A 24,364-nucleotide genomic window follows, 5' to 3' on the forward strand; every position below is an offset into this window, starting at 1 on the left:
GATAAGAGTCGGACTGGTTGTGGGTTTCACATGTGAAGCAAAAGCAGTTTGTTTTCAAACTTTTCACACATTTAAACACCCATCCTGCAATAAAAAAAAAGATAAAATATGCTAAATTTAAGAGAGGAGCGTGTTGAACTCTGGAGCGTCATTTTAATCCATCAATATCCACAACAATCCATCCAAAGCAATATCCACCGTTTTTAATTTTAAAGAAAAAGGGGAAAAGAGTATTTTCAACCAAAAGAAAAGCATTCATTCAACGTGAAGGAGGGTTCAAAGAGCGGGGATTTCAGTACGAGCAGGGGAGACGACAACAAACTGACTCCCAAATGTAGCAGAGGGCGTCTACTCTTTAATCTTTTACTTTATTTGTCAAATAATCTGTCTCCGAGCTCCTTTCATCCATCTTGTCCAGCTTAAAAACGACAAAAAACTGATTTATTGTAACCTGAGTTACCATTTTAGAGGGGATTGTTCACTCTAAAACTATATCTCTGCTAATCAAAAAAGAAAAGAAAAAATAAAGCGAAACAAATCTGATGTAAAATCTATTTGTTTGGATTTGAAGAGGCATATTCTTTAATTATGTATAGGGCCTCTTCTAAATAATAAATAAACAAATGAATAAATAAACAAGCAGGCAAGCAAACATCAACAAACACATTTTTCCCCGAATATTTTTTAATTTTTTTTTAAAGTATAAATGTCTCTGGTAGTCCAGTATTTGATTTTCTGATATTCTTGAAAAATAGTCTCATACAAGTTATGTACCACGCTGTGCTCCCAATAAAGGATAAGGAACAGTGTGAGGGTTCTGAAGTAGAGCCGGCTGTAGACATCTCTGCTGTCGCTACGTTCCAACCGGCCTCCGTAGTTTGCGTCAGTCTGGCAAAATAAAAAGATTTAATCCCCCCCTTTTTTAGTTCATTCTCATAGACAGAGAAACAGAGAGCTCCATCCTGTTCGCAAACACATGGAAAGTCTTTCTCTCTCCAGGGGAATCTGCCTCGGTTAACTCATTCATTCCTCATCTTTCCAGCGCTTAAAAAATATTTATTTTGAAACTCTTAAAACTATGTTTTACTCTGTATTTTGCCTCCCAAAGCTTTCTGATGTGCTTTAGCCTTCGCTGGAGATTTGAACACATCTCTTAGGTTCTCCTGTAAAGGCCCGTTTCAGGGATGGGGGGGGGGGTTCTGTCAGAACTCGACAATAGAGCCAAGATGGTGGAAGAGTTCTGGAGGTGAAAAACTGTCTCTGTTATGTGTCCGGACTCCAAAGTCAGGGCCTGGAAATAAGACCAGCAGTGAGGCATCTGGGCTAAAGCACGGTGGCGTTGTGGCCCTCCATCCGGGGAAGCCTGGGGTCCTGCACTGTTCCCATGGTAACTAACAGTGGGCGGCTGTCCTCCGACATGCCTGGCCGGCCCAGAGACATCGGAGGGGGGATGGAGGCTCCCCTCTGATGGGCTGCTGAGGCGCCCTGTTGGATCAGAGCGGGGTTGGGGTTGTGGGCCTCCATTGGCAGACCTTGGTCCTGGTAGCCGTATCCGATGTTCCCACAAGGGAAGCGCCTCAGTCTGTAGAGGGGAACTGGGGGCAAGGCAGCAGAATCTAAAAGCAGAGGCGACTGGGCCGCAGAAGCGGGCGGTGGAGGTAAAAGCGGCCGGCAGAGACCCTGCTGCTGCTGCTGCTGCTGATGGTGCAGCAGCTGCAGCTGGTGCTGCTGCTGGAGCTGATGCTGAAACTGCTTATGCTGATGCTGGAGACCCAGAGCGCCCGCCACCTCAGCCACGGTCCGGCCCAAATGCTCCTGCCCCTCGCCGGGGACCCTGCCCCCACTGCCTGCTGCTCCACCCACGCCTGCCTGCCTCTGCTGCTGCTGCTGCTGCTGCTGCTGCTGCTGCTGCTGCTTCCTCTGCTGCTGCTGGAGGAACCACGAGCCGTACGTGGGGTTCCACAGACTGGTGCTCTTCCCGTTGTGGCCCTCCTTTTCTTGTGCGTGACTCTGTGCAAAAGCAAGGTTGATGTGACCGCCTTCCGAGCTCGGCTGGGCGGCGACGTGAGGTCCCTTGGCAGTGAGTGTGGAGGGTGCAGCGGAGGTGTTGGCAGGCGTCAGAGCGACGGAGGTCTGCGCGTGAGGCTGCTGGTGCTGATGGAGACATGGCTGAGCTGATGTCTGTGCTTTGGCCTCCGGCGCTGCGCTCGTCACAATCGTGTGCTCGCCTCCTCTTCTGTCCTCTGTAGGGTAGGACGGAGGTGGCTGTGGAGGCTCCCCATCGGGCACCTGGGCGCTCACCAGCACGGCTGCAGCTGAGGGGTCGTCGGGGCGCGTGGGCACACGCTCCTCCTCCTCAGAGACGGGCCCATACTCAACAGGCAGGGGCATGTTCACCACGTCAGGGTCCTGGAACGGGATTCAATCAGAGGTTAAACAGCTTCAAGCACGTTGAGCCCACCGATTCTTCTCATGTGGGTCGAGGTGAGATAGTTTGTACAAAAATACCAGAGTTCTGTTTACCTGCAAGCAATAATCAATTCTCTCCAGGATGGTTGAGAAGTTAGGCCTGTCTTCAGGCTGGTGCTGCCAGCTCTGAGTCATTATACGGTACCTAAAAATACACACGAACACAAGCAGAAAGTAGATAATTACTCTCATTTCATGCAGCAGCAGAGAGAGTGATGTTTCTCCTGCTTATTAACACATGTCTGATGAATCTATTGTAACTCTCTGGAAGCTGCTTGGAAGGTTTCATGCAGACCTAAAGTGTAGCCTCCCATCAGTTTGACTGTTAAATGGCTCATTTATGGCAGCATGTAGGAAGCATCTACTTTGCTCTCAACCCCACACAGAGCGAAGGTTTTTAGATATTTAACCAACATGGACGAGCTTACGTGCAGTTCTGCCATCGTCCTCTGAGATGCCCTTAGGTTGACATTAGGTTGAAAAGCTCACAACAGCTGGACGGGACAATCAGTGGTCTACAAAGTGGTCTTGAGCAACAGTTGTCCAGGATTCCTGAAGGTCTTTCAAAGTTTTTCTTTGGGCATTGGCTGCTTTTTCACAAATTTTAAGTCCAGTCTTTGTACCCAACCATTTTCAGAGTATTTTTTTTTAAGCCACTTAACACTAACCTATGAATCATTCAAGGATAACAAAAGGCTCCTAACTCACGAGTTGAACCAGCATTGTGTCAAACACATAAAAAAAATGAGCAAAGAATACATTTTAAATTGTATCTTTAGGCATTTTGTTACTGGCAGCCTGTCACAAAGACACATCATTTGTTCCTATTTCTTTAGTTCCATCTATGAAGAAAATGTCAAAAATGAGTCGGGACAAGTGGAGGACAAAAGAAGAAGTGTCAGGCCTAAAGAACTATCTACAGCAGATGAACAGGATCTGAAAGTGATGTCCTTAAGAAAGAGGAAAACATCCAGCAAAGACCTGACACAGGAGCTGAGAGATGCATCTGGACCTTCAGCTGATCCATCTGCTGTTGGCCCAAGCCTCATCAGAAATGGGCTCCATGGAAGGGTGGCTGTCAAGAAGCCGTTCTTAAGGAAGGGAAACAGGGAGAAAAGGCTGAGCTGTGCCAAAGGACACAAGAAGTGGGCTGAAAATCAGTGGCAGCAGGTCTGATGGAGGGATGAATCCTCCCCAGAGCCCAGAGCTCAACATTACTGAAGCAGTGTGGGATCATGTTGGCAGAGAACGGAACAAAAGGCAGCCCACATCCAAAGAAGAGCTTTGGGATGTCCTTCAAGGAGCCTGGAGAACTATTCCTGAAGACTCCTTAAAGAAAGGACAGAAAGCTCGTCTGAGAGGGTTCAGGCTGTGCTGGAGGAGAAAGGAGCTCAGAGCAGATATTCACTTTAAAGCTGCTCAGACCTGAACAAACTCTGTTTTTACCTTTAACTATATTTCCATTTATGTTTGCATGTTTTAATAATTCACTGCACTCATTTCCTGCTTTCCTGGAAATATATAAAGAACAAACAAACTGTCCATATGAGTGGCCTTTCTTTTCTTATGCCAGAGACTATATCAGACATCACATGAAAACATTCGACACCCATGTGTGGATCTGCTCTTACACTGGCCCGGGACAGTTTTTAGGTGGGTCCATTCTCCCACCGTTGGTTACAAACTCCAGTACTTCCTGGTTACTGCGACTTGGATACGGCATGTAGCCCAGGGAGAAGATCTCCCACAGGAGCACCCCAAATGACCTTTTGAGACAAAGATAATGAAGACAGATTAGTTACAGGGTGAGAAAGAGAGCAGACGAGACTAGAGCCAAATTAAGTGAGAAATTGGAGGCATCATTAAAAATGAAAGCAAAGGACAAAGACACAGACGAGACATGGAATTAAAAGAAAAGGGATGAAATACACTGAAGGACAGAAGAAAGTGGAAACTCAGACAAAGAGGATGCAGCTGTCTGAGTGTCTCCAATGAGGTCAGCTCACCATGTGTCTGTTTTAGATGTGAAGATGCCCTCCATGAAGGCTTCGGGTGGCATCCATTTCACTGGCAACATGGCACGCCCACCCTTCCTGTAATAGCTCGCCCTGCACACAGTTTAAATAGCAAATTAGAACATGGTAATACTTCTCGTTTGCTGACGAACGTACGTTAAAAACAGAAACCGCCACTAACGGCTCGTAAAAAGCAGCGTACACTGGAAAAAATGCCCCTCCAAAAATAAGTAAAAAAAACAACAAATACAAGATGTTTTTGCTTGAAATAAGCAAAAAAAATCTGCCAATGGAACTAGTGAAAACCGGCTTGTCATGATTTCTTGAAATAAGATGTGATATTTAGGACTTTTGAGTTAAAAGTGATCTTGAAATTAGCTTAAAAACCTCTTCAAATGTAAAAAAAAAGCTTGTTTCATATGATATGTGACTCAAAACAATTTGTTTTCAAGACTTTTTCATTTAACAAGATATTCAAGATGTATTGTCTTCAAACAAGTCCCTCTATCTGGCTGAAATGGTACTTGTTAGGCAGTTGTGTCTTATATTAAGTGTAATGAGATATTTCTACTAGAAACGAGACAAATATACTTGGTATATCAACTTGACATGGATACAAAAATATATATTCTTGAAGGCAGTTATCAGTTCATTGTTCATCAGTGGCTGCATCAGTTCTCCGCTCCAATCACAAGGCAAGAGGGGGATTTTTTTCCCCCAGGCTGAGCCTCGTCTGAGCCGTTTGTGATGCCGCCCTGTGCTTTGCGTTTGTACAGAAATTATCTGATTTTCAGTTCTGATTGAGGTCACTGGCCGTGTGCCTCGAGCACCGCCACTCAGCTCCCCGTCCATCAAGGAAAAAGAAAGTACTCCCTCTGACAGTTGGGAGATTTTACAAAAATGGAAAAAATAGAATATCATCCTTAATAGATCTTGATATGAAGTAAATACAACCTCAAACGAACAACAACACATACGAAATACTAAATACAGGAAGGAAAAAGGAGACTAAGCAGCAGCCAAATGCTGCTCATCAAACACACTTGTGAGCACCTCTATAAAAGCACAAGTTATGTCAGTTTGCGTGTGTGTTAACACAATGCCAAGGAGGAAAGACATCAGCAACGATCTTAGAGAAGCAAGTGTTGCTGCCCATCAATCTGGGAAAGGTTATAAGGCCATTTCCAAACTGTATGGAGTCCATCGTTCTACAGAGAGAAAGATTATTCACAGGTGGAAAACATTCAGGACAGCTGTCAATCTTCCCAGGAGTGGACGTCCCAGCAAGGTCACCCCAAGGTCAGAAACCCAAGAGTTACATCTCAGACTCTGCAGGCCTCAGTTAGCATGTTAAATGTTGATGTCGACTGATGTCAGGACAGCTGAGTCGCTGCCCATCTTTCGCCGCAGGCTGAAATCTCATCTCCTCAGGAAACACTACCCTGATCCGCCCTCTTAGGACATCACCTGTTTCGTCCCAGCTTCTTACGCACTTATTTGTTTCCTAAATTCTTTGTTTTCTAAATTGTCTTCTAGGTACCTAACTTACTGGACTTACTCTGGCACTAGTTATGCTCTTAGCTGTTTGGTTTTGGAAGGAAATGCACTTATGATTTCTTGTGACCTGAAGTTCTTTTGCCTACCGATGTGGAACACACTTATTGGAAGTCGCTTTGGATAAAAGCGTCTGCAAAATGACCGTAATGTAATGTTAAAGTTCAAGCACAATTAGAGACAGACAGAATAAGTATGGCTTGTTTGGAAGGGCTGCAGGAGAAAGCCTCTTCTCTCTAAAAAGAACATAGCAGCACAGCTTAGGTTTGCAAAGCTGCGTCTGAACAAACCACAAGACTTCTGGAACAATGTCCTTTGGACAGAGCAGACCAAAGTGGAGATGTTTGCTCATAATGCACAGCAGCACGTTTGGAGGAAACCAAACACAGCATATCAGCACAAACACCTCACACCAGCTGTCAAGCACGGTGGTGGAGGGCTAAGGTCCAGTCAGGGTCCAGACCTCAGCTTGATTGATAAAACCTCAAATATTAATATTTAGAAATCCAACCTCGTGGATTATGTGAAGATTTGTCTCCATGTAATCCGGTACAGTTTTTCCACTCTGTACCACCATCACACAATAAAACTGATGGAACTACACTCAGCCAACATCTTTTCTCTCTCTTGACATCCACAGTGCAATCAGACTGCCAAGTTTGTTATAAAAACAGGTAAACATTGAAGCTGAGCTCTTTTACTCTTCATCCCAGTGTTGTACTGACACTTCTACACAAAGTTCATCTGTAGCCTTGCAGCGTCTCATTATTCCGAAGCCCCATTTGACGTGATAAAAGTTTAAACGAACGCCCGATCCAACAGGGAGATGTCCCGAGCCTTTCATCTGCTCAGAAATTAGAGCAGAGAGAAAAAATTTGTCGCAGCATTCCACTGAATCAACAGCAGACTTTTAAATCGTCGGGTAGAAAGTCGCACGAGAGGGAAGTCGCTTTCAGAGCGATGATGCTGCACGACATCCCCAAGGAGCCACAAAGGGAGTGCTTGATTTAATTGCTGATGTCAGTTTTTCAGGTGCCTAACTGCGATTTAGTTTTTTCTCTCTCAGCCCGGAGTCACGGTGCAGAGACTTTATTATCTCTACTCTGATGTTCCCAGGGAGGGTGGTTGTTATGCTGTTTCCTGATGTGGCTTTACTGCTTTGTGACACGAGACATGGCGTTTTTTTTTTAGCTGGGGGGTGCACACCTGTGAGGCACCAGGACCAGGCTTAATGTCAGCTCTTTATATTCTGATAGGAGAGCCTCGGACGTACTTGTGTGTTGTGTTTCATAGTTTTCCACAAGTTCTCACTTCAGTGACGTGGTGGTGAATAAAACAATGAATAAACAGTTGTTACTGTTTCATTGATGGGCAGCACTGTTAACGATGGGCATATAGCACAGCTTTGTGTTATAATAATAATAATAATAATAATAATAATAATAATAATAATAATAGCAAACTAGCCGAACTACCTTCGTCAACGCCAAAACTCAGCTGGAACTCGGCTCACAGGACGCAGCAGGGGGTAAGAAAATGTTCATAAATGATATTGCTAATATGGGATGTTATACAGCTTCATGTCAAAAGAGGCGAACTATTCCTTTAATTTCAGTTAAGCTAAATGCTTTTCTAAAAAGGTGAGTTTTCAGGCCTTTTTTACAAGAATCCACAGTCTGTGGTGCCCTTAGATGGTCAGACTGGGTGCAGCTGAGCTGAAGGCGCGGTCTACCATAGTCCTGAGCCTTGTCCTCTGGAGCTGGAGCAGGTTGGCCTGTCCTGTGTTGCATTTATTAATGTCAGCCCAGTGTAGACGCATGCAGACACAATAAAAGCAGAATAAAAACCCTCACACACAAGTATCCTGTGTCCTCGTGTGGATGCTTCTTTCTCACCCTTACTTTTCCTTTCTAATGCTGTACGTTTCAGTCCAACAGCTCCCCTTTCGCTCAGAGTTACACAAACAAAAACATACACGTAGAGAAATACAAAAGGCCTCCATTTAACTTCCAGGTTTTCTGTGACTGAATCTAAGCCTCCTTAATCTTTGGCTCAGTTTCCAGTCTCTGTTGGTGTTGTTAGCCTTTCTAATAAATATGTGCGTATGCTTAATGATTAAACAAAGGGATCCATGTAGTGTTCGGGAGATTAGCAATCTTACATTCATCATGTCACAGTCTCAAACTGTGTAATCATGTTTTAAAAAAAATAATTTTTCATGTTTTTAAAGCCTTTTTATTTTGGAAATAACTTGTTCAGCCCTCTGATCTAACTGCATCTGTTTTATGGAGGCCAGCCTTTTATTAAAACGGACAGGAAAATCAGAGATCCCAGGGAACAGGCGGCACCAGGTAGTAGCAGGGTCTGATCCTGTAATTGCAGGCTGAGAAATGATGGCTTTAACCGGTTCCTGTTGCTGACTGTATCATTTTATTGTAAGTGATAGATTAAGCTGGGTAACTGTGTGGCAGCTCTGAAGTAGCTTTTTAGATAATCTGTCAGGCAAACACACTCCGCAGGTGATTGTTTTCTCTGCTTCAATGATCACGTGTAATTTTCCTCAAGGGCAACCTGCACTTCCAATAGTTTGCTAAGTGTACATTTCCCTTTTAATCATATTATCAGACTGCATCGTCTCCGCTCGCAGCTGAAGACGCAGCACAGCTCTGAGGTAAAGTAAATGAGGACACAGGCTCTTATTTACTTTGAGTTCCCGCTGTAGGAAAAGCAGTAGTCTTATTTTCTTACTGTTCTCACCTGAATTTGTAGCTAAACACACTGGCTTTGTAGCACCTGCCATGCTTAAGTGCTGGTTTTAGGTACAGAAGAACACTGCGTCTTTATTCTCCATTTAATTACCGAGGCCGGGGTTCAGCTGCAGACTGATATCACTGCATGAATACTACATGTCTTATTAAGCCTCTCAGCAGAAGCCGCATCTAATATTTGGATTTAAATGTCAGTTTTAAGACATTCTGTGCTTATTTCTGCTTTGGGTGTGCAGCAGCACAGCTTGAAAATCTCCATAAACAAAAGGCAAAATGCGATCCTCCCGCGGCTAAATCATGCAAGCTTTGGAGGATGTTGTCTGAGAAGCCGTGTTGTCATATATTTCATCCAAGATGCTATTGCCTGCTTTATTCTGTCTTCCTGTTTTTGATTTTTTTTAAATGATTCTTTATTTTTTTCTCAATCTATTTTTCCGAGGAGCGCCAGCTGAGCTCTTCCGTGGTGCCGCGTCACATTAACACCTGGGGGCTGCCCGCTGTAATTACAGGTCTAAAGCTACAGGTCTAAAGCTTCAGCAGAGCAGCTGGTGCTTCGCCTCCTTGGCTGGTGGAGAAGGTGTTTCTGCTGCTTTACTTTGCCAAAATCTCCTCAGGCTCAAATTGGCTCCCGTCCAGCCCTATAGTTCTATTTATTATCAGGCGCTTGCAGTGTTTATAAATAAGAGTTTGGGGGGAAAAAATTGACATTTTTATGAGAAAATTAAATGCCAAACTGATTTACTCCCCTGCACCAGCACACACTGCCAAATAAAGTAAAGAAAGAAAATGCAGCTGTGGCGCCTCTGAGCGTACGCCTGTGAAAAAGAAACGACACCCTCTTTCAGTTCCATGTACAAGGAGATAATTATAATATTAAAAAAAACAAACATCTGGTCCTCTTCTGCTCTTAAAATGAGGTCAGTGCAACTTCAGATGAACAACAACACATGACTCTGTCACAGCATCTCAGTCAGGCTGAGGTCTGGACTCTGACTGGACCATTGCAACACCTTGATTCTTCTCTTCTTCACACATTCTGCTGTAGATCTGCTGCTGTGTTTGGGATCATTGTCCTGTTGATGAGCCAGTTTCAGCCCAGCTTTAGCTGTCGGACAGACGGCCTCACATCTGACTCTAGAACACTTTGGTATCCAGAGGAGTTCATGGTGGACTCAGTGGCTGCAAGCTGCCCAGGTCCTGTGGCTGCTGAACAAGCCCAGATCATCAGCCCTCCACCACCGTGCTTGACAGCTGGTGTGAGGTGTTTGTGCTGATGTGCTGTGTTTGGTTTCCTCCAAACGTGCTGCTGTGCATTATGAGCAAACATCTCCACTTTGGTCTGCTCTGTCCAAAGGACATTGTTCCAGAAGTCTTGTGGTTTGTTCAGATGCAGCTTTGCAAACCTAAGCTGTGCTGCCATGTTCTTTTTAGAGAGAAGAGGCTTTCTCCTGCAGCCCTTCCACAAAAGCCACACTTGTTCAGTCTTTTTCTAACTGTGCTGTCATGAACTTTAACATTTAACATGCTGAGGCCCGCAGAGTCTGAGATGTAGCTCTTGGGATTTGACCTTGGGGTGACCTTGCTGGGACGTCCACTCCTGGGAAGATTGACATTCTCTCTGTAGAATGATGGACTCCACATTGTGTGGAAATGCCCTTATGGATCCAATAAGGACCAGTTCTGTTATCTTTTTTATGTAAACCCTAAAAAATGATAATAATAATAAAAAGATGTATTTCTCTTTTCATATGACTGCATGTTTAGCGGGGGAATTTGTATTTTCTGACGCCAACGTTAGCTCTGTTGGAGCGTCCAGCTTTCTGTGCCATTTCTTTACTCAGACCTGTTTGGGCAAACATTTTGTGAGTGCAAAAATATCCCTGAACAATGAAAAATACCTGCATTTGTCCCAGCAGCCCTAAATAACCAATCCTGATAATCATTGCCAAAGCAGCAAAATACCCTCATAGAGGTAGCAGGAATAGATGGCTGTGCAGACAAATGTGTTAGTAGCCTGCGGTTTGCTGTCTAGTCACACAAAAACACTCAAATCATTTCTTTTGAAGAAAAATGATGTGAAAACAGCAGTGTCAGTTGCCTCATCTTACAACATTTTAAGGATAAAAGTGAGGTTTAGTCTCCCTACTTTCTCCTGCTGCTGATAGAAATGTATCATGGGCTGTGTCAGTACATCAAGACATCAGGGGCTTGGTGTAACCTGACACGGACCACATTTACAGCAGCCGCCTGTTCTCAGCTGGTGATTTATCATTGCAACACACTCCAGATGACACCACTTCTGGCTTGTTGGCATAAATGTTTATTAAAGGTGATTTAGTCCTGATATTTCCCTTTAGTTATTCTGCACTGGAAAAAAATGCCCCTCCAAAATAAGTAAAAAAAACAACAAATACAAGAGGTTTTTGCTTGAAATAAGCAAAAAAATCTGCCAATGGAACTAGTGAAAACCGGCTTGTCAAAATTTCTTGAAATAAGATGTGATATTTAGGACTTTAGGGATAAAAGTTATCTTGAAATTAACTTAAAAACCTCTTCAAATGTCAAAAAAGCTTGTTTCATGTGAAATCCGACTCAAAACAATTTGTTCAAGACTTTTTCATTTAACAAGATATTCCAGATGTATTGTCTTCAAACAAGTCCCTATATCTGGCTGAAATAGTACTTGTTAGGCAGTTGTGTCTTATATTAAGTGTAATTAGATATTTGGACTAGAAATGAGACAAATATACTTGGTAAGACTTTAGATTTTTTCCAGTGTGTAGTCCTGGGCTACGTGCATGTTCTTTCTGATGCTCACTGCCTCTTTGCTCTACCTCGGCGCCCTTTCGCTGAACCTGGGGAACAGAGTCATCAGTTATCGATCTGTGTTGGAACTGCACCTGTAAATGTCTCGAGCCATCCCAAAATCTCCAATCTTGGCCACGCGGCCGGGTCCTTTGCAGGTCAGCAGGCAGTTTCGAGCTGCGATGTCCCTGAAATAAGACACACATGGACTCCATCAGCTCTCTGTGAGCATTATGATCCAGGGGGGATGCCGTTTACATAAGAAATAGGCATGCTGAGCGTTCTCACAGCCAGCTTTGCGTGTCATTCCTTCAGTTTTCATATTTTTTCATATATTAACGTCAATAAGAGAGCGACTACAGATGCTTCCTTGTTGGATTTGAAGCTCAGTATCACTCCTAAGTCGCCCTAGGTAGGCTGGCAAAATGTGCAGTTTCTTACGAGTGCCTTCATGGCTCGATTTAAATGTTCAACGGTACATTCAGGCAGAGCAGGTTAGAGAAGAAAACTCATATTTGCATTGCACTGGTTTAGCTCTTCTTAAAGGAAAAGATATGCTGTATTCCTGCCTGTTGAAAGGAAAACTGAGCCCACACGCTGCAGCCTGCTCCTCAGACATCCAACTCCCCGAACATCTTAGGAAGTGATGAGTGCTCCTCGTCAGACTATAGACGAGTGTGCGTGAGGCCCAAAAAATACCCCAAATGAACCATCAGAACAACATCATGTGACCCGGAGCGCAAACTGTATCATGAGACAGGAAAAAGCTGCAAACAAACCTCCACACCGTGATTAAATCAGAAGAGAAATGACACAATGAGGATTTAAACTGAGGGCTTTTTAAAACAGGGAGTCCCAAAGTTTGTCTCCGTCCCATTTCAAACATGTGCCGCTTTAATCCGACTGCAGCTAAAAGCGTCTAAATTAGCACCTTGATGCTTTACTTCTTGTTTGCAACCCAGTGACATTTAATTATGAACTGCTGGAGTCTATTGAACGGAGAAGCAGCTCAATATATCTGAATTGTTAAATAACTCACACATCATGTAATGAGAGATCGTTAGCTGCCCCATAAGCTATAACATCTACCTTGTTTTTACATTGTAAAAAGCAGCTGAAGACTTTAATGTTTTGATGTAATTTACTCTCTTTTATCGTTTTTATTTCTCTTAATATATACGTTGTGAAGCACTCGAGAAAGATGCTCCATAGATAAACTTTACCGAGGGATCAAACACTTTTTTATGAGTGATTACCCAAGCAATTCCTGCGTGATGGCCAGGGAAAATCCATGGAAATGATATGCTTTTGTGTGCCAGCTAAAGGCTGAAGAGAAGGACACAAATATTGTGAATGTAGCACAGAGATGTAAGAGCAGACTGTTATTAAGATATCTTTAACTGGCTTCATCTCATTTACAGTAAACTTTAACTGCAGCTTAAAGACCCATTTCACAGCCGGCCGTAGAGAAAAATCGGCGTTATTAGTCCGTTTTAACACCTGTGGCTGCATTAAAGCACAAAGTTCCCCAGTACAGAGCTTCTTTGACGGTATGTGCCGTTACTATTGTGAGTTCTAAGCCTGTAGAATAAAATAACCAAAGATCCACTGGCCATAAAACAGAAACACACCACAGAAATGAAGACAGACAGAAAAGCTGGACTCAGTTGTTGTCAGAGAGCATTAACCCTGTGATTTAACCTGTCGAGGCATATCACAGCTCATCATCCAACCCTGTAATCCCAGAGAAAAGGCTGCATTTTCTCCAACGCTCCTCCGTTCATTCGCTGCCCTTTCCTCAAGCTCAAGTAAACACACCTCCATCTCACTAAATTTAACCTCAAGGACAGTGTTGGGGGGATTTTAATAAAAGCTTTGAAGGCAGAGGATGTGCAGAATATCATGAGCCTCCAGTAAAGAGTCGGGTGGACTGGTGGAGCTATATTGCGCCACGCCGGGCCAAACACGGTTTAATAAGCTCTGTTTGTCACTGGCCAATGACAAGGCAGGTGGATGTGCTTTTTATTGTCCCCATTCAAATGTAGACCTCAACTCATTTTAAACATGCGCTTCACTTTCCTCACCAAGGAGACAGCTTTTAAAATTCTTTAGCCACATCCTTCACTAATCACAGTGAGTATGGCCACACTCTGCTGACTTATGGATTGGATACAGACCGTAAAAAGGCAAGCCGGCAACCCCATCTGGCTGCTATGAAGCTAAACTCATAACTTGTCCTTTCTGCTATCAAACAAAAGGCACGAGGCGTGCGGAGTCCATATGTTGCACTGTGATACGAGTAGACATGAACAGATGAATCCCAGCAACTGTTTACCGAATACACACTGGCATTCCATATGTATACGATGGTATGCATACCCCACACTGTATGGCACTGTTTGCATTCTGCTCGATCTCTCTGATCCGCTCGGATGAGACGACTCCTAAACCGCAGAGTCTTTCTTCGTAATCTCGCGCCGTGTTTTTACCAACACGTGGCTTATTTTCGCAGCTGCTTATGCAAAATTGGAAGCCATCTGGTGAATTACCTGTGTATAAACTGGTTCTCCTCAAGATACTGGCAGCCCTTGGCAATGTCTCTGGCCACGTTGAGAAGGTCAACCATGGTCAGGCTGGACGGTTGCTCCTGAACAAACAGAAGAGGCAGAATTGAATATTGGACAGCATATATGAGTATAACTGGCATACAGATCAGATAATCAGGTAAAAGTAGCTTAAATGGACTATAATCAATATAATTCTCTCTGACATTACACTGAAAACAGTATTTTTCAATCAAGATGGACAACTATCTAATCTAATTAAACCAATTAGATCATTATAAAATCCAGAATTTAAGGTATTTAATTGGAAATCATTATACCATCATCACTGTAACATTCTCATCAAATAATTTAGAGCCTTTCAGGAAGGGAACAAGCATCCCGATGGTCAGAAAACACAAGGATGTTCAGATTTTTTTTCTTTTGAGGCCAAAAAGTGATGTTTAAGAACCAGTGCTGTCAACATTAATGATCTGATTGATACATCAGGGGCCTTTACATTACATTTAGCTATAAAACTTGGTGATATATCTATGGGATCATTCAGAAACTGATTAGGAGTAGAGGGCTTTACGATGTATGTGTGTTTGGACTAAATTGCTTGATATAAATATTTGAATTTTATATGGGCTTAGTTTTTACTTGCCCTGCTCACAAAGCTGGAAATCAGCCAGTCGCTAAATCTGGTACAATTCATCTCTTGTTTTATGATATTAACAATGTTGCACATGGTCCCTGACACACAAAATGATCGATAATGATGATAAGAATCATCCAAAAATGTAACAATAAATGAATACTCATAACTTTTTAAATTTAATTCAATGTTTAGAAATTTTTCTTTGTAGAAAATGAGCTTGAGGCATGATTTCATAATCTGCTTTGGAGTGAATAAACCAATCAGAGTCGTGTCATCAGCAGGTTTCTGTAAAGGCTATAATGTGCGTGGCTGTATGAATCAATAGATGTTTCGAATTGGAAACACAAAACTAGTCACCTGAATCATATTCAAGAGAAAAACGGAGATAAGTCTGTGGGATTTATGACATGTAAACAATCCTATTAGATTTCAATGCCTTATTTGATTCCATCAATCATAACACAATCTATCAGAGACGTGAATGCAAATGGGACTGAGAGTACTGCGTTAGGCTGGTTTAGGTCGTATTCCTCAGGGTTCTGTGCTTGGATTGATACTTTTCAGTATCTATTAGGTAATATTATTGGACAGCATGGGATAGATTTTCATTACTATGGAGATGATACTCGGGTATACTCCACAAAGCCAGATAAAAGCACTTGTTGAAGGCATAAAGACCTGGACGACTCGTCATTTTCTGCTCTTTGTGATGTGAACTGGTGCTTTACATCCATATTGTACATATTTACATGTATAGTGTAGTATAGTGAAGCTAATTTAAACGTCAGAAAGCATTAATAAGAGCTTGAATAAGGGCAGCTGGACCTCCTGACCAATTTGTGTGTCGTAGAGTCATTATCACCTCTGAATTGTTTACCTGCCTGAAAGGTCGAGTTCCACAGGATCCAAGGTGTGAATGATTGTGAAACTGCCGCAGGGAGGAGAGACAGTGCTGCTCTGCAGGTGCTGGGAAGATGCCTGAGACCACCTCCTCTGTTCAAAGATGTTTTTTCCTACTCAAACCATCTGTCTTCTCTGACCAGAATGTGGACATTACTGTCCTCAGAGTGTCCCTTTCCCTTGAGATGTAGGTACTGCTGAGAAGAGGTGGCTCTCCTATGCTGTGCCATGTGCAGCTGTTGTTTGGTCTCTCCTATAAAGAGGTCTGCACACTCTGCACTGCACACACGACACCACTCAGTTTGTGTTTGGGTGTTTTGTCCTTTGGGTGAACCAGCCTGTTAGCTCGATTCTTTCATTGGAAGCTCAAGAACGAGCCGGAGTAATCCCAAGTTAAATGAAGTCTTTATTTGTGGTAACAAATGGAGTATATCAGCGCTGGACCCAGTATGACAGACCTCTTGCAGGAAATCCGTCAGAGAGACCCCCGATTTCCGGTAACATTTTGTATTTATATGCCTCATTGTTTCACATAGGTTGGACTCATTCTCGACCGAATATGATTGGACATGAGTAGGTTCAAAATGCTTCGTCATATTCTCTGAATAAGCCAAATAATGTGTGTGTGAATCTTGCACCTGCTTTCCAAGGCTAATTGTTTTGTCTCCCCATTCCTGGATCACTTAAGGTCATCCATTGTGGAAAAGTACAGCATTTAACAAAGCCAATTTTAACCAGTCTCTGTCTGAGGGAGTTCTTGGGTTTGAAGTGCACTGGAATATCATGTTTAGAGAGTTTCTCCTCCCCAGGCAGTTTCAGCACCTTGGATCATGTGACCAGAACTCATCCTTTCAGGCAGGTAGACAAATTCATAGGTGACAATGACTCAAACGACACACATATTTGGTCAGGGGGTTCAGTGACACATAAGCGGCCCTCTCTTCTTATAAGACGATACTCCCCACCGTCTGGTTTAGAACCGAAGAAGCCTTTCAGATGAGAGGTGAAGATTCAAGATCCAAGAAGAAGAAGAAGTTGCCCTTATTCAAGCTACCATGACCATGAGTTGATCAACATTTTGTCAGAAAGTATTGGGTTTTAGTTTGTTTTTGTTGCTTCAAAATGTGATGCAAACGGGACTCGTGTGAAACGGAGCTCTCAGTTAACAATAATGGCTCTTAAACACCAAACCGATGTGAAGAACCATCAGTGTCGGGAGGCCTCTTCAGTCTGAACAAGCTAAACTAAACTTAAACGGTCAGGATGTACAGTCTGCACCATGCACAACAAGATTAAACCTGACATGGCAGAGTCTGTACATTATACACTAAGAGGAACTGGAAGACTGCACAGATAAAGAAAATGTGAACAAAGCGGTTTTCCCTTTGTGTTCTCCAGTCATGTCAAACAGAGCTGGTCTCTCCTGTGTCATGATTATCGGGTGATCTGGAGTTTCTTCACTCCACTCGGTCACGTTGTTGTGAAAAGTGTTGCTTGTTTTAGAAAAACGAGTCGAGATTACGTGTGAAAAGTAAAGTGTTCGCTACACCGAATGGCCGGTCTGAGTCATCTCTCTCAGTGACAGACCAGAAGAATGGAGTTAGATAGCGACGACGATGCATTACAGACCAAAAATTCGATATGATATGTTAGCCCAATTCTTTCATTGGAAGCAGAAGAACAAACCGGAGAGATCTTAAATCAAACAAAGTATTTATTAGTCCTGTAAGCCATGTAAAGTACGGCAGCGCTGGACTCAGAGTGGCAGAGCTCTCTCAGGAAACCCCTCAGACCGATCCCCGATATCCGGAAACATTTCGGATTTATGTTCACCTTTATCACCACAGGTTGTATTACACTCGACAGAATATAATTAGACTGCATTTAGTGGCTGTGAAACAACGTGTGAGTGTGTGTGTGTGTTGTTTTAGGCGTGCATCTAATGTAACAGTCTATAACCCAGTTATTTAGTCCAGTTGTGCTGTCTTAGAGTCTTGGACCATTTAAGGTCATACATTGCATTTGTATGAGCAGAGTGGAAGAATATAGGTTATTTAGTTAAGTACAGAATATGAATACATAATGTCTAAGAACAAAGCCAATTAGAACAATATGCGAACTGATGCTTACTTATGCAGTGATGCTCTGGTTGCATCTGTGGAAAAGCTCTAAAATCTATGCACTGTCGGCTCAGCATCAAACACGTGACACAGTTTGCATCTCGCTGGTGAACACAAGGGAACATTTAGCAGCTTAAGAGCCAGAAAGAGCCCCCGAGGAGAGTCTATCAGGTGGGCCAGATACAGATAAATGAATGAGGATGCTGTGTGTGTAAGCGTCTGATGTGCAAATGAGTAACTGTTATAGCTGATATAACTTCAAAGCTAATGTTAGCGATGGAGAAACGCATACAGTTGTGTTTGGCCTCACCAGCCGAGGCCTGGTCTCCCTCAGGAAACTCTTGAGGTCTCCTCCGGTCATCAGCTCCAGCAGGATGAACCTGGGCATGGCCTGCAGACTGACTCCGATACAGCGCACGATATTCTGGTGGCTGAACTTACTGCGAGGTCAACAACACAGCAGGGAAACGCGTTTCAGAGACGGCTTTGCTGGCAGTGTATGACAGAGCCGTGTGAGCTGCTGTTACCTGATGATTAGAGCCTCCATAAGGAAGTCCAACTCATCTTGCTCAGAGCAAACCTCAGGAAGGGTCTGTTTGTGAAAGGAAACCAAGCATCAGTGAGATGAATACTTATACGCCTCATACACAGGAGAGGAGTGAGTATCTTTTGCATGTTGATTGGGAAACACTGATTATCAGGCAGTGAATTTTGAGAAGCAAAAAAGCAGAATTATTCAATTATCACGTATAAATTTGATTGATTCCATCAAAGTCTGAGATTGCAGTTAGGCTCAGACTCACCTTTACTGCCACCTGCAGAGGACTCGGTTCCCCTGGGATCCCCACTGCCACACCCTCATAGACCTCACCAAAAGCTCCGTGACCAAGACCCCTGCAGGCAAACACATCGCACACACACCATTACATTCATTTATCTGAAAAGCTGAGATTTCTACCATAAACTAAAGACTTCTGAGCTAAATATATGTTTATCCAAGAAATAATCAGTGCAGTTAGGTGACGTGTGAGAGCCACAGAGGAAATTAACTAATTTAAAGTAGGATGTTCATCAATATTCTGAATTACTGATTTAACAGCTTCTCATGTCACAAAGGCAAAAAAACCCCAAACATCTCATCAAATAGGTACGAGTACTGAATGTTCGTGAAATCAAGTTATTAGTTCAGATTTTCCCCTTTGTTTTTAAGTTGATCCATTACTTTTGTACCTCTGGATGATTTGTAATAAATGAAAAATATTTCTGGTTCAACTTAACCGCAAAGTTTAATAAGCGAAATGATAAAGTGTTGAACTATAAAATCAGGACGGAGGCATTAAGAAATAAAAAGATTCCCTGTAGAAATCATTTCTCAGCCGCCTGAATCACCACAGCCGACCCACCGCGAGAATTCACTCTTTAATATTTCAAGCTTTATATAAACTGCTGCTCTCTCATAATATTTACGAGTCTACCATATTAGAATTATTTGCACAAGTGAATTTTCATAACAGTTACAGAGCATGCAGGATTATGAGGCAAGAAAGTATCTGGACTTTATTATTTCTACACACATTTACCATCTCCAAACCGAATCCACTTCAGTTCTGAGTGTTTTTAATGACTTCCAACTTGCATCATTTGTGTACTGAAGGGTGATACGGCTTAAAAATGTATTACTTTTCGCATAATTATAAGGCATCTTCATGATCTCAGGTAAAATGATGCAAAAAAGGAGGTTAAAGCTCAACTAAAAAGTCATAAATGGTAAAACTTCTTCCAGAATGATGTAACTTTTTAAGCAGAACCACCAGAAAATGACACGTTTTAAAGTGAGAAGAACAGGTGCTAATTAACTTATTAAGTATGTGAGGTGCACAAGGTGCCCAAAACATGACCAAGACTCACATGATGAATACCTGAATAAATTGTTGATGGAGCATGATTTCAGGCCCCAGCATGTGGAGAAGTTCTGGCCAAAAAAGGGTGAACTAGTCGGGTGTTTTCTGGGTTAAAATAGGCTGAAAATTAACTCCCAAACCTGCTGCCAGTTTCTGTGGTTCAGGAGGAGCCCGATTTTTAGCCTCAAAGATGACAGAACAATGGCCTGGCACCACTTCCTTACCCAACTAAAATCCTGTTAACAACTCGTGGATCCTTCTTTAACTTCAGATTTACAGAAAAAGAAGTAAAAACACATCTTTGATCAGCATTTGGGAGGCTGCCTTAGAGAAGGTCGACTCATGGCGGATACTGAAAAGAAGGGAGGATATAATGGACACTAGATATTGTTTAAAGGTGTAAAAACGCCATTCATCGTTCTGTGTTAATCACTTTAGTGTCAAAACTTATAAAGTAAGTTGGGATAGAATTATCTTTGTAATTATCCTGCACATTTATACATTCCTCTGAGAAACCCACTTTTCTCTGGTTAAACATTGAGGTTAGAGTTTCAGTAACATTTTCCATCAGCTGAGAGGATTTTATTTGTTCGCCGATGAAATTAATCCTGAGGAATTCAATCTGCCAAATAATTGTGCCCACAGTGTGTTTGCTCAGATGCTGTTGTCCTTGAATCGGTAAAAGCACCTTCGATGCTTTTAGCCCAGTGCAGCTTTGCACAGTTACGGGATTGTTGGCTTTAGATGATGAAATCTTTTACCTGGTGAGAGAAATGTTTCGTCGCGGCACTTCTTTCAGGTCGTTGACCGACGCCGTCTTGCCGGCGAAGCAGTAGTTGGGGTTGTAGTCTGTCATGATGGTGGAGGCCCGCAGCTTACTGAGCTTGCAATCTGGACTCTGCAGCTCCAGCTGAATGGACTGCAGCTCTGTGTGTTTACGCCTGTACACTGGTGAGATAAAAATGAAAGAGCTTGATTCCCCCACTGATATATCCGCAGTTTAAAAAAAATTAAAATAAACAAAACCTTGAGCCATGTTCTCTTAGAAAATTGTAGCTGGCAGCCACAGCAGACAAAGTGATAAGCTTTTAAAGATGTTATTTCTCTGAGGACCACACGCTTGTACGACAACAATCGCTGTGAAATTGAATCCTTTTGTCTCTGTGAGATATTGAATCCTCTCTATCAGATGCCAGATTTGTCTTTCTAAGATAGTGAGAAAATTTTCGAGCATTAAACCCTCAGCACTTGAATCTGGCATCTAAATCCCTGCATTAAATGCACAAACACATGTAAACTGCAAGAACAGACAGGTGAACAAAGCACAAACCAGTGTACACCGCACAGTAGGAATCCACAGCTTTTCATGTCTCTTTTCACATCCATCCACACACAAAACCCCCACACTTCTTAGACCAAGAAGCCTGGACCCGAGCTGTAAGCATATTAGTGCGCTGGGAGAATTATCTGTGTGTATTTAGGTGTGTGTAGGGGAGTTATTTATTTACCAACTGCTGTCTAATGTATAAAGGCTGTCAGCTGCCGGCTAAGCAGCCATCCATCATGAACACGTTTCATTCTTTACACAGTCAGTCCTCGTTTGCCCCCACTCCTCCACTAATGTGTGAGCAGGAGTGAGTGGAGGTGGGAGTCTGTGCGGGTGCGGAGGAGGAGATGATGGCTCAATGACTGCATATGTTTGGCTGTTGCTGCCTGAAAGCAGGCAGACGGGTGTCTGTGCAGGCCGCAAGGCTCCTTTTCTGTTCTGACAGCGACCTGCTAACGGCCGTCTGAGGAATGTGGGAGAACGTGTGTGTCTGCTGTGCAAACAGAGGATATGAAAGCAGAAACATTTAGCTGCTCAGACTCAATTCATAGTGCTGTAGCATTACATAATACCACATAAAAAACATCTCTTTATCTTATTCCTGCCAACAATCACAGATTGGAAGCTGTAAAATTGCACCGGCTGCCTGTCCATCAGAGGATAGACTTTAAAGCTCTGAATGGTCCAAGACCAGAATACATCAGTGACCTCCTGACCCAGTATGAACCTTCCAGACCCCTCAGGTCATCTGGATCCGGTCTTCTATCAGTTCCCAGAGTCAGAACCAGACATGGAGAAGCTGCATTCAGCTTCTATGCTCCACATGTCTGGAACAAACTCCCAGAAAGCCTCAGATCAGCTGAAACACTCGGACTGTATTTAAGTCCAGGTTGAAGACACACCTATTTTCAGCTGCATTTGAATAAAGTTTCCAAACTTAATCACATTTTAACTTCTGATTTTATCTGATTCTATCTATTATTCTTATTTCTTTCTTTTTTGTTTAAAATCTAATTCATGCTTTTTATTTCTACTGTTTTAATGTATCTGTAAAGCACTTTGAATCGCCTTGCTGTTGAATTGTGCCATACAAATAAACTTGCCTTGCCTAAAATTGTTCTATTTGACTTTAAATCTGTAGCTGTTTTCACACTGAGATCCGCTACCATCGCGGGTCCAAATTGCCACTTCATCCCGCGTCGAGCAATGTGAAAGCTTGGCGTATTAGGTGATCCGTGCCGCCTGAAGCCGAGTTCAGGGGGCGTTGCCTAGTGGCAGAGCGTCACACGAAACACATAAAATGCTGGGCGTGTACAATGACGTAGGCACGATCTCGGAGGAGCTGACAGATGCTGTGCTGGGGACAGGAGACGGTGGAGTGGGAAGAGGAGCGGGTGCGAGCTCCATGCTGCCCTGAATGGCAATGGGGTTGGCAGAGTGGCTTCCTCCCCAGATGGCGTGGCACATGTCGAAATATGGCCAGTCCAATCGCCCTCTGCCACTCCTGCCGTTGTGGTCATTAACCGCATGGAACTTCTTTCTCATGGCTTTCAGTTTGTTGGTCACCTGCGCCTCCCATCTTTCTCGCCAGCCCTTCCAGCAGAGGTCCATCCTTCACCGTCCCCGACATGTGGCGGTAAATAACGTCCTCTGCTCGGAGGCTGAGGAGCTCGCGGACATCCTTGTCTCCCCAGTTGGCCATCTTCAAAAATGTCTCAAACTTGCAGAGTAGAACTTGAAGTGAAACTTGTCCTCACCTGTCGCTGTTGTTCTGAATCAGCTGTCCATTCTGTCTTTTAAACTCCTCACGTCACGCCACACCCATCCCGCGTCAATTGCTTTCACATTAAACTCAGCTCGGTAAAAAGACTAGGGTCCGACGCGGGTCGAATGGCGAATCGAGTTGACACCCCAGCCCAGATCGTCAGTGTGAAAGGAACAGCGGACACGCTAAATTCGCATATTAAACGTGGGGTCTTCCTCAGTGTGAAAGGGGCTTGTAATTACGCACAACAGCAATGCCCAAACTCTCAGTGCTCACTAAAGAGTATTCATCGCATCTATAGAGGCACAGTAAGGAACAGTTGCACTGTGCAAGGGAGCGCCTGCATTATTTTCCCATTACTACTAAGGTTACAAACATTCAACAGCTAGTTTGTCATCCAACTCAACACAAACTGACATTCGGTCAGGAGCCTATCTGTTACATTACGTTCCTTTCAATAAGAACGAAAACACCAGCGTCTAGTTTGGACTGGAGCATGAGTCCAGTGCTCGGGAGTCACCTCTTTTGATCCCTGACCTCCTGTGAGGGACGAAGCTGGAAACCTCTGTGCAAGTGTAACTGGATTTTACATGTTTAGAAGCGAGCGCCACAGAATGACCCGTTTCCAGTGCGTCACCTACTGCCCTGAAAGGATAACTGGGGATCTGCAGCTGGAGAACAGCTCGTCGTGTGTTGGGAAGTAAAAATAACTGGGAGCCACACTTGTTAAAACCCGACATGAAGGGCTCTTAATGTCCACGCAGGGATGGCGAGTCCAGGTGCTACGCTTTGTTTGTGAGGTGGAATCTGTGTGAGATAGATATCATCTTAACAGACTATGCAGTTTTTTTTCTCCCCGTGCTGTGTGTTGAACACCTCTTGTGCACAAGCAAAATAAAGTACCTACCCAACACTGTCAAGTTCAGACTTCGTGACAAGAGAGCTAAGGCCTTCCTTATGTTTCCTTGGACTAAAATATCATTAGAGTGGAATTAAAGAGCAATTTAGAGGTTGAATGATCCAAAAATATATTCAGAATATTTTGTGGAAGCGTGAGGTTGAGAAGCACTTGGGTTCATGTATTCCATGTGTGTAAATATAGAAGGTATTACATTATAGGGTTACAAATCATGGTTGGGGCTAAAATATATTCTTCTGACAATGTACCATCATGGATGCTATTTTTGCTCTCACAACCTCTAGAAGTCCCGTAATCTTTGAACACGAGTAGCAGATGTGTCTGCCTGCGTGAACAAATGGCACATAGACATGTTTTTGGGTCGAGTACAGTCTCACATTCTGAGATGCGCTCCAGAATACGATTTCTTATTCACGCAATGTGTCATGTTACTACAGATCAGTACAGGGAGTCTCCTCATCTCCAACACTGTGTGCCGTGTGGGTGGCAGTGAATCTCAGCAGCTGGGATTTAGGTGGTTGGAGTTCGTTTGGTTTTTGCAATTTTCAGCGACAGGACTACACTGCAGCATCTGTAACAGACTTAAAGAGGAAGTTCGTTTTTTCTTTTTTAAACCC

General features: G+C 43.3%; 1 protein-coding gene across 1 annotated transcript in view; it reads right to left on the reverse strand.

The window, feature by feature from the left end:
- alk (ALK receptor tyrosine kinase) overlaps positions 1-24,364 on the reverse strand; it is a 476,012-nt gene that overhangs the window by 452 nt on the left and 451,196 nt on the right. Inside the window, exons 20-29 of the mRNA XM_075488032.1 lie at positions 20,498-20,684; positions 18,639-18,729; positions 18,363-18,427; positions 18,146-18,275; positions 14,161-14,258; positions 11,707-11,799; positions 4,476-4,577; positions 4,101-4,235; positions 2,524-2,614; positions 1-2,409 (exon numbers count right to left, since the gene is read on the reverse strand). The exon at positions 1-2,409 is cut by the window's left edge and continues 452 nt beyond it. Coding sequence (XP_075344147.1) covers positions 1,324-2,409; positions 2,524-2,614; positions 4,101-4,235; positions 4,476-4,577; positions 11,707-11,799; positions 14,161-14,258; positions 18,146-18,275; positions 18,363-18,427; positions 18,639-18,729; positions 20,498-20,684 — 2,078 coding nt within the window. The 3' untranslated portion in view covers positions 1-1,323. The remainder of the gene's footprint in view (positions 2,410-2,523; positions 2,615-4,100; positions 4,236-4,475; positions 4,578-11,706; positions 11,800-14,160; positions 14,259-18,145; positions 18,276-18,362; positions 18,428-18,638; positions 18,730-20,497; positions 20,685-24,364) is intronic.

This window comes from Odontesthes bonariensis, chromosome 17 (assembly GCF_027942865.1).
Source record: "Odontesthes bonariensis isolate fOdoBon6 chromosome 17, fOdoBon6.hap1, whole genome shotgun sequence".
NCBI classification, from domain to species: Eukaryota; Metazoa; Chordata; class Actinopteri; order Atheriniformes; family Atherinopsidae; genus Odontesthes; species Odontesthes bonariensis.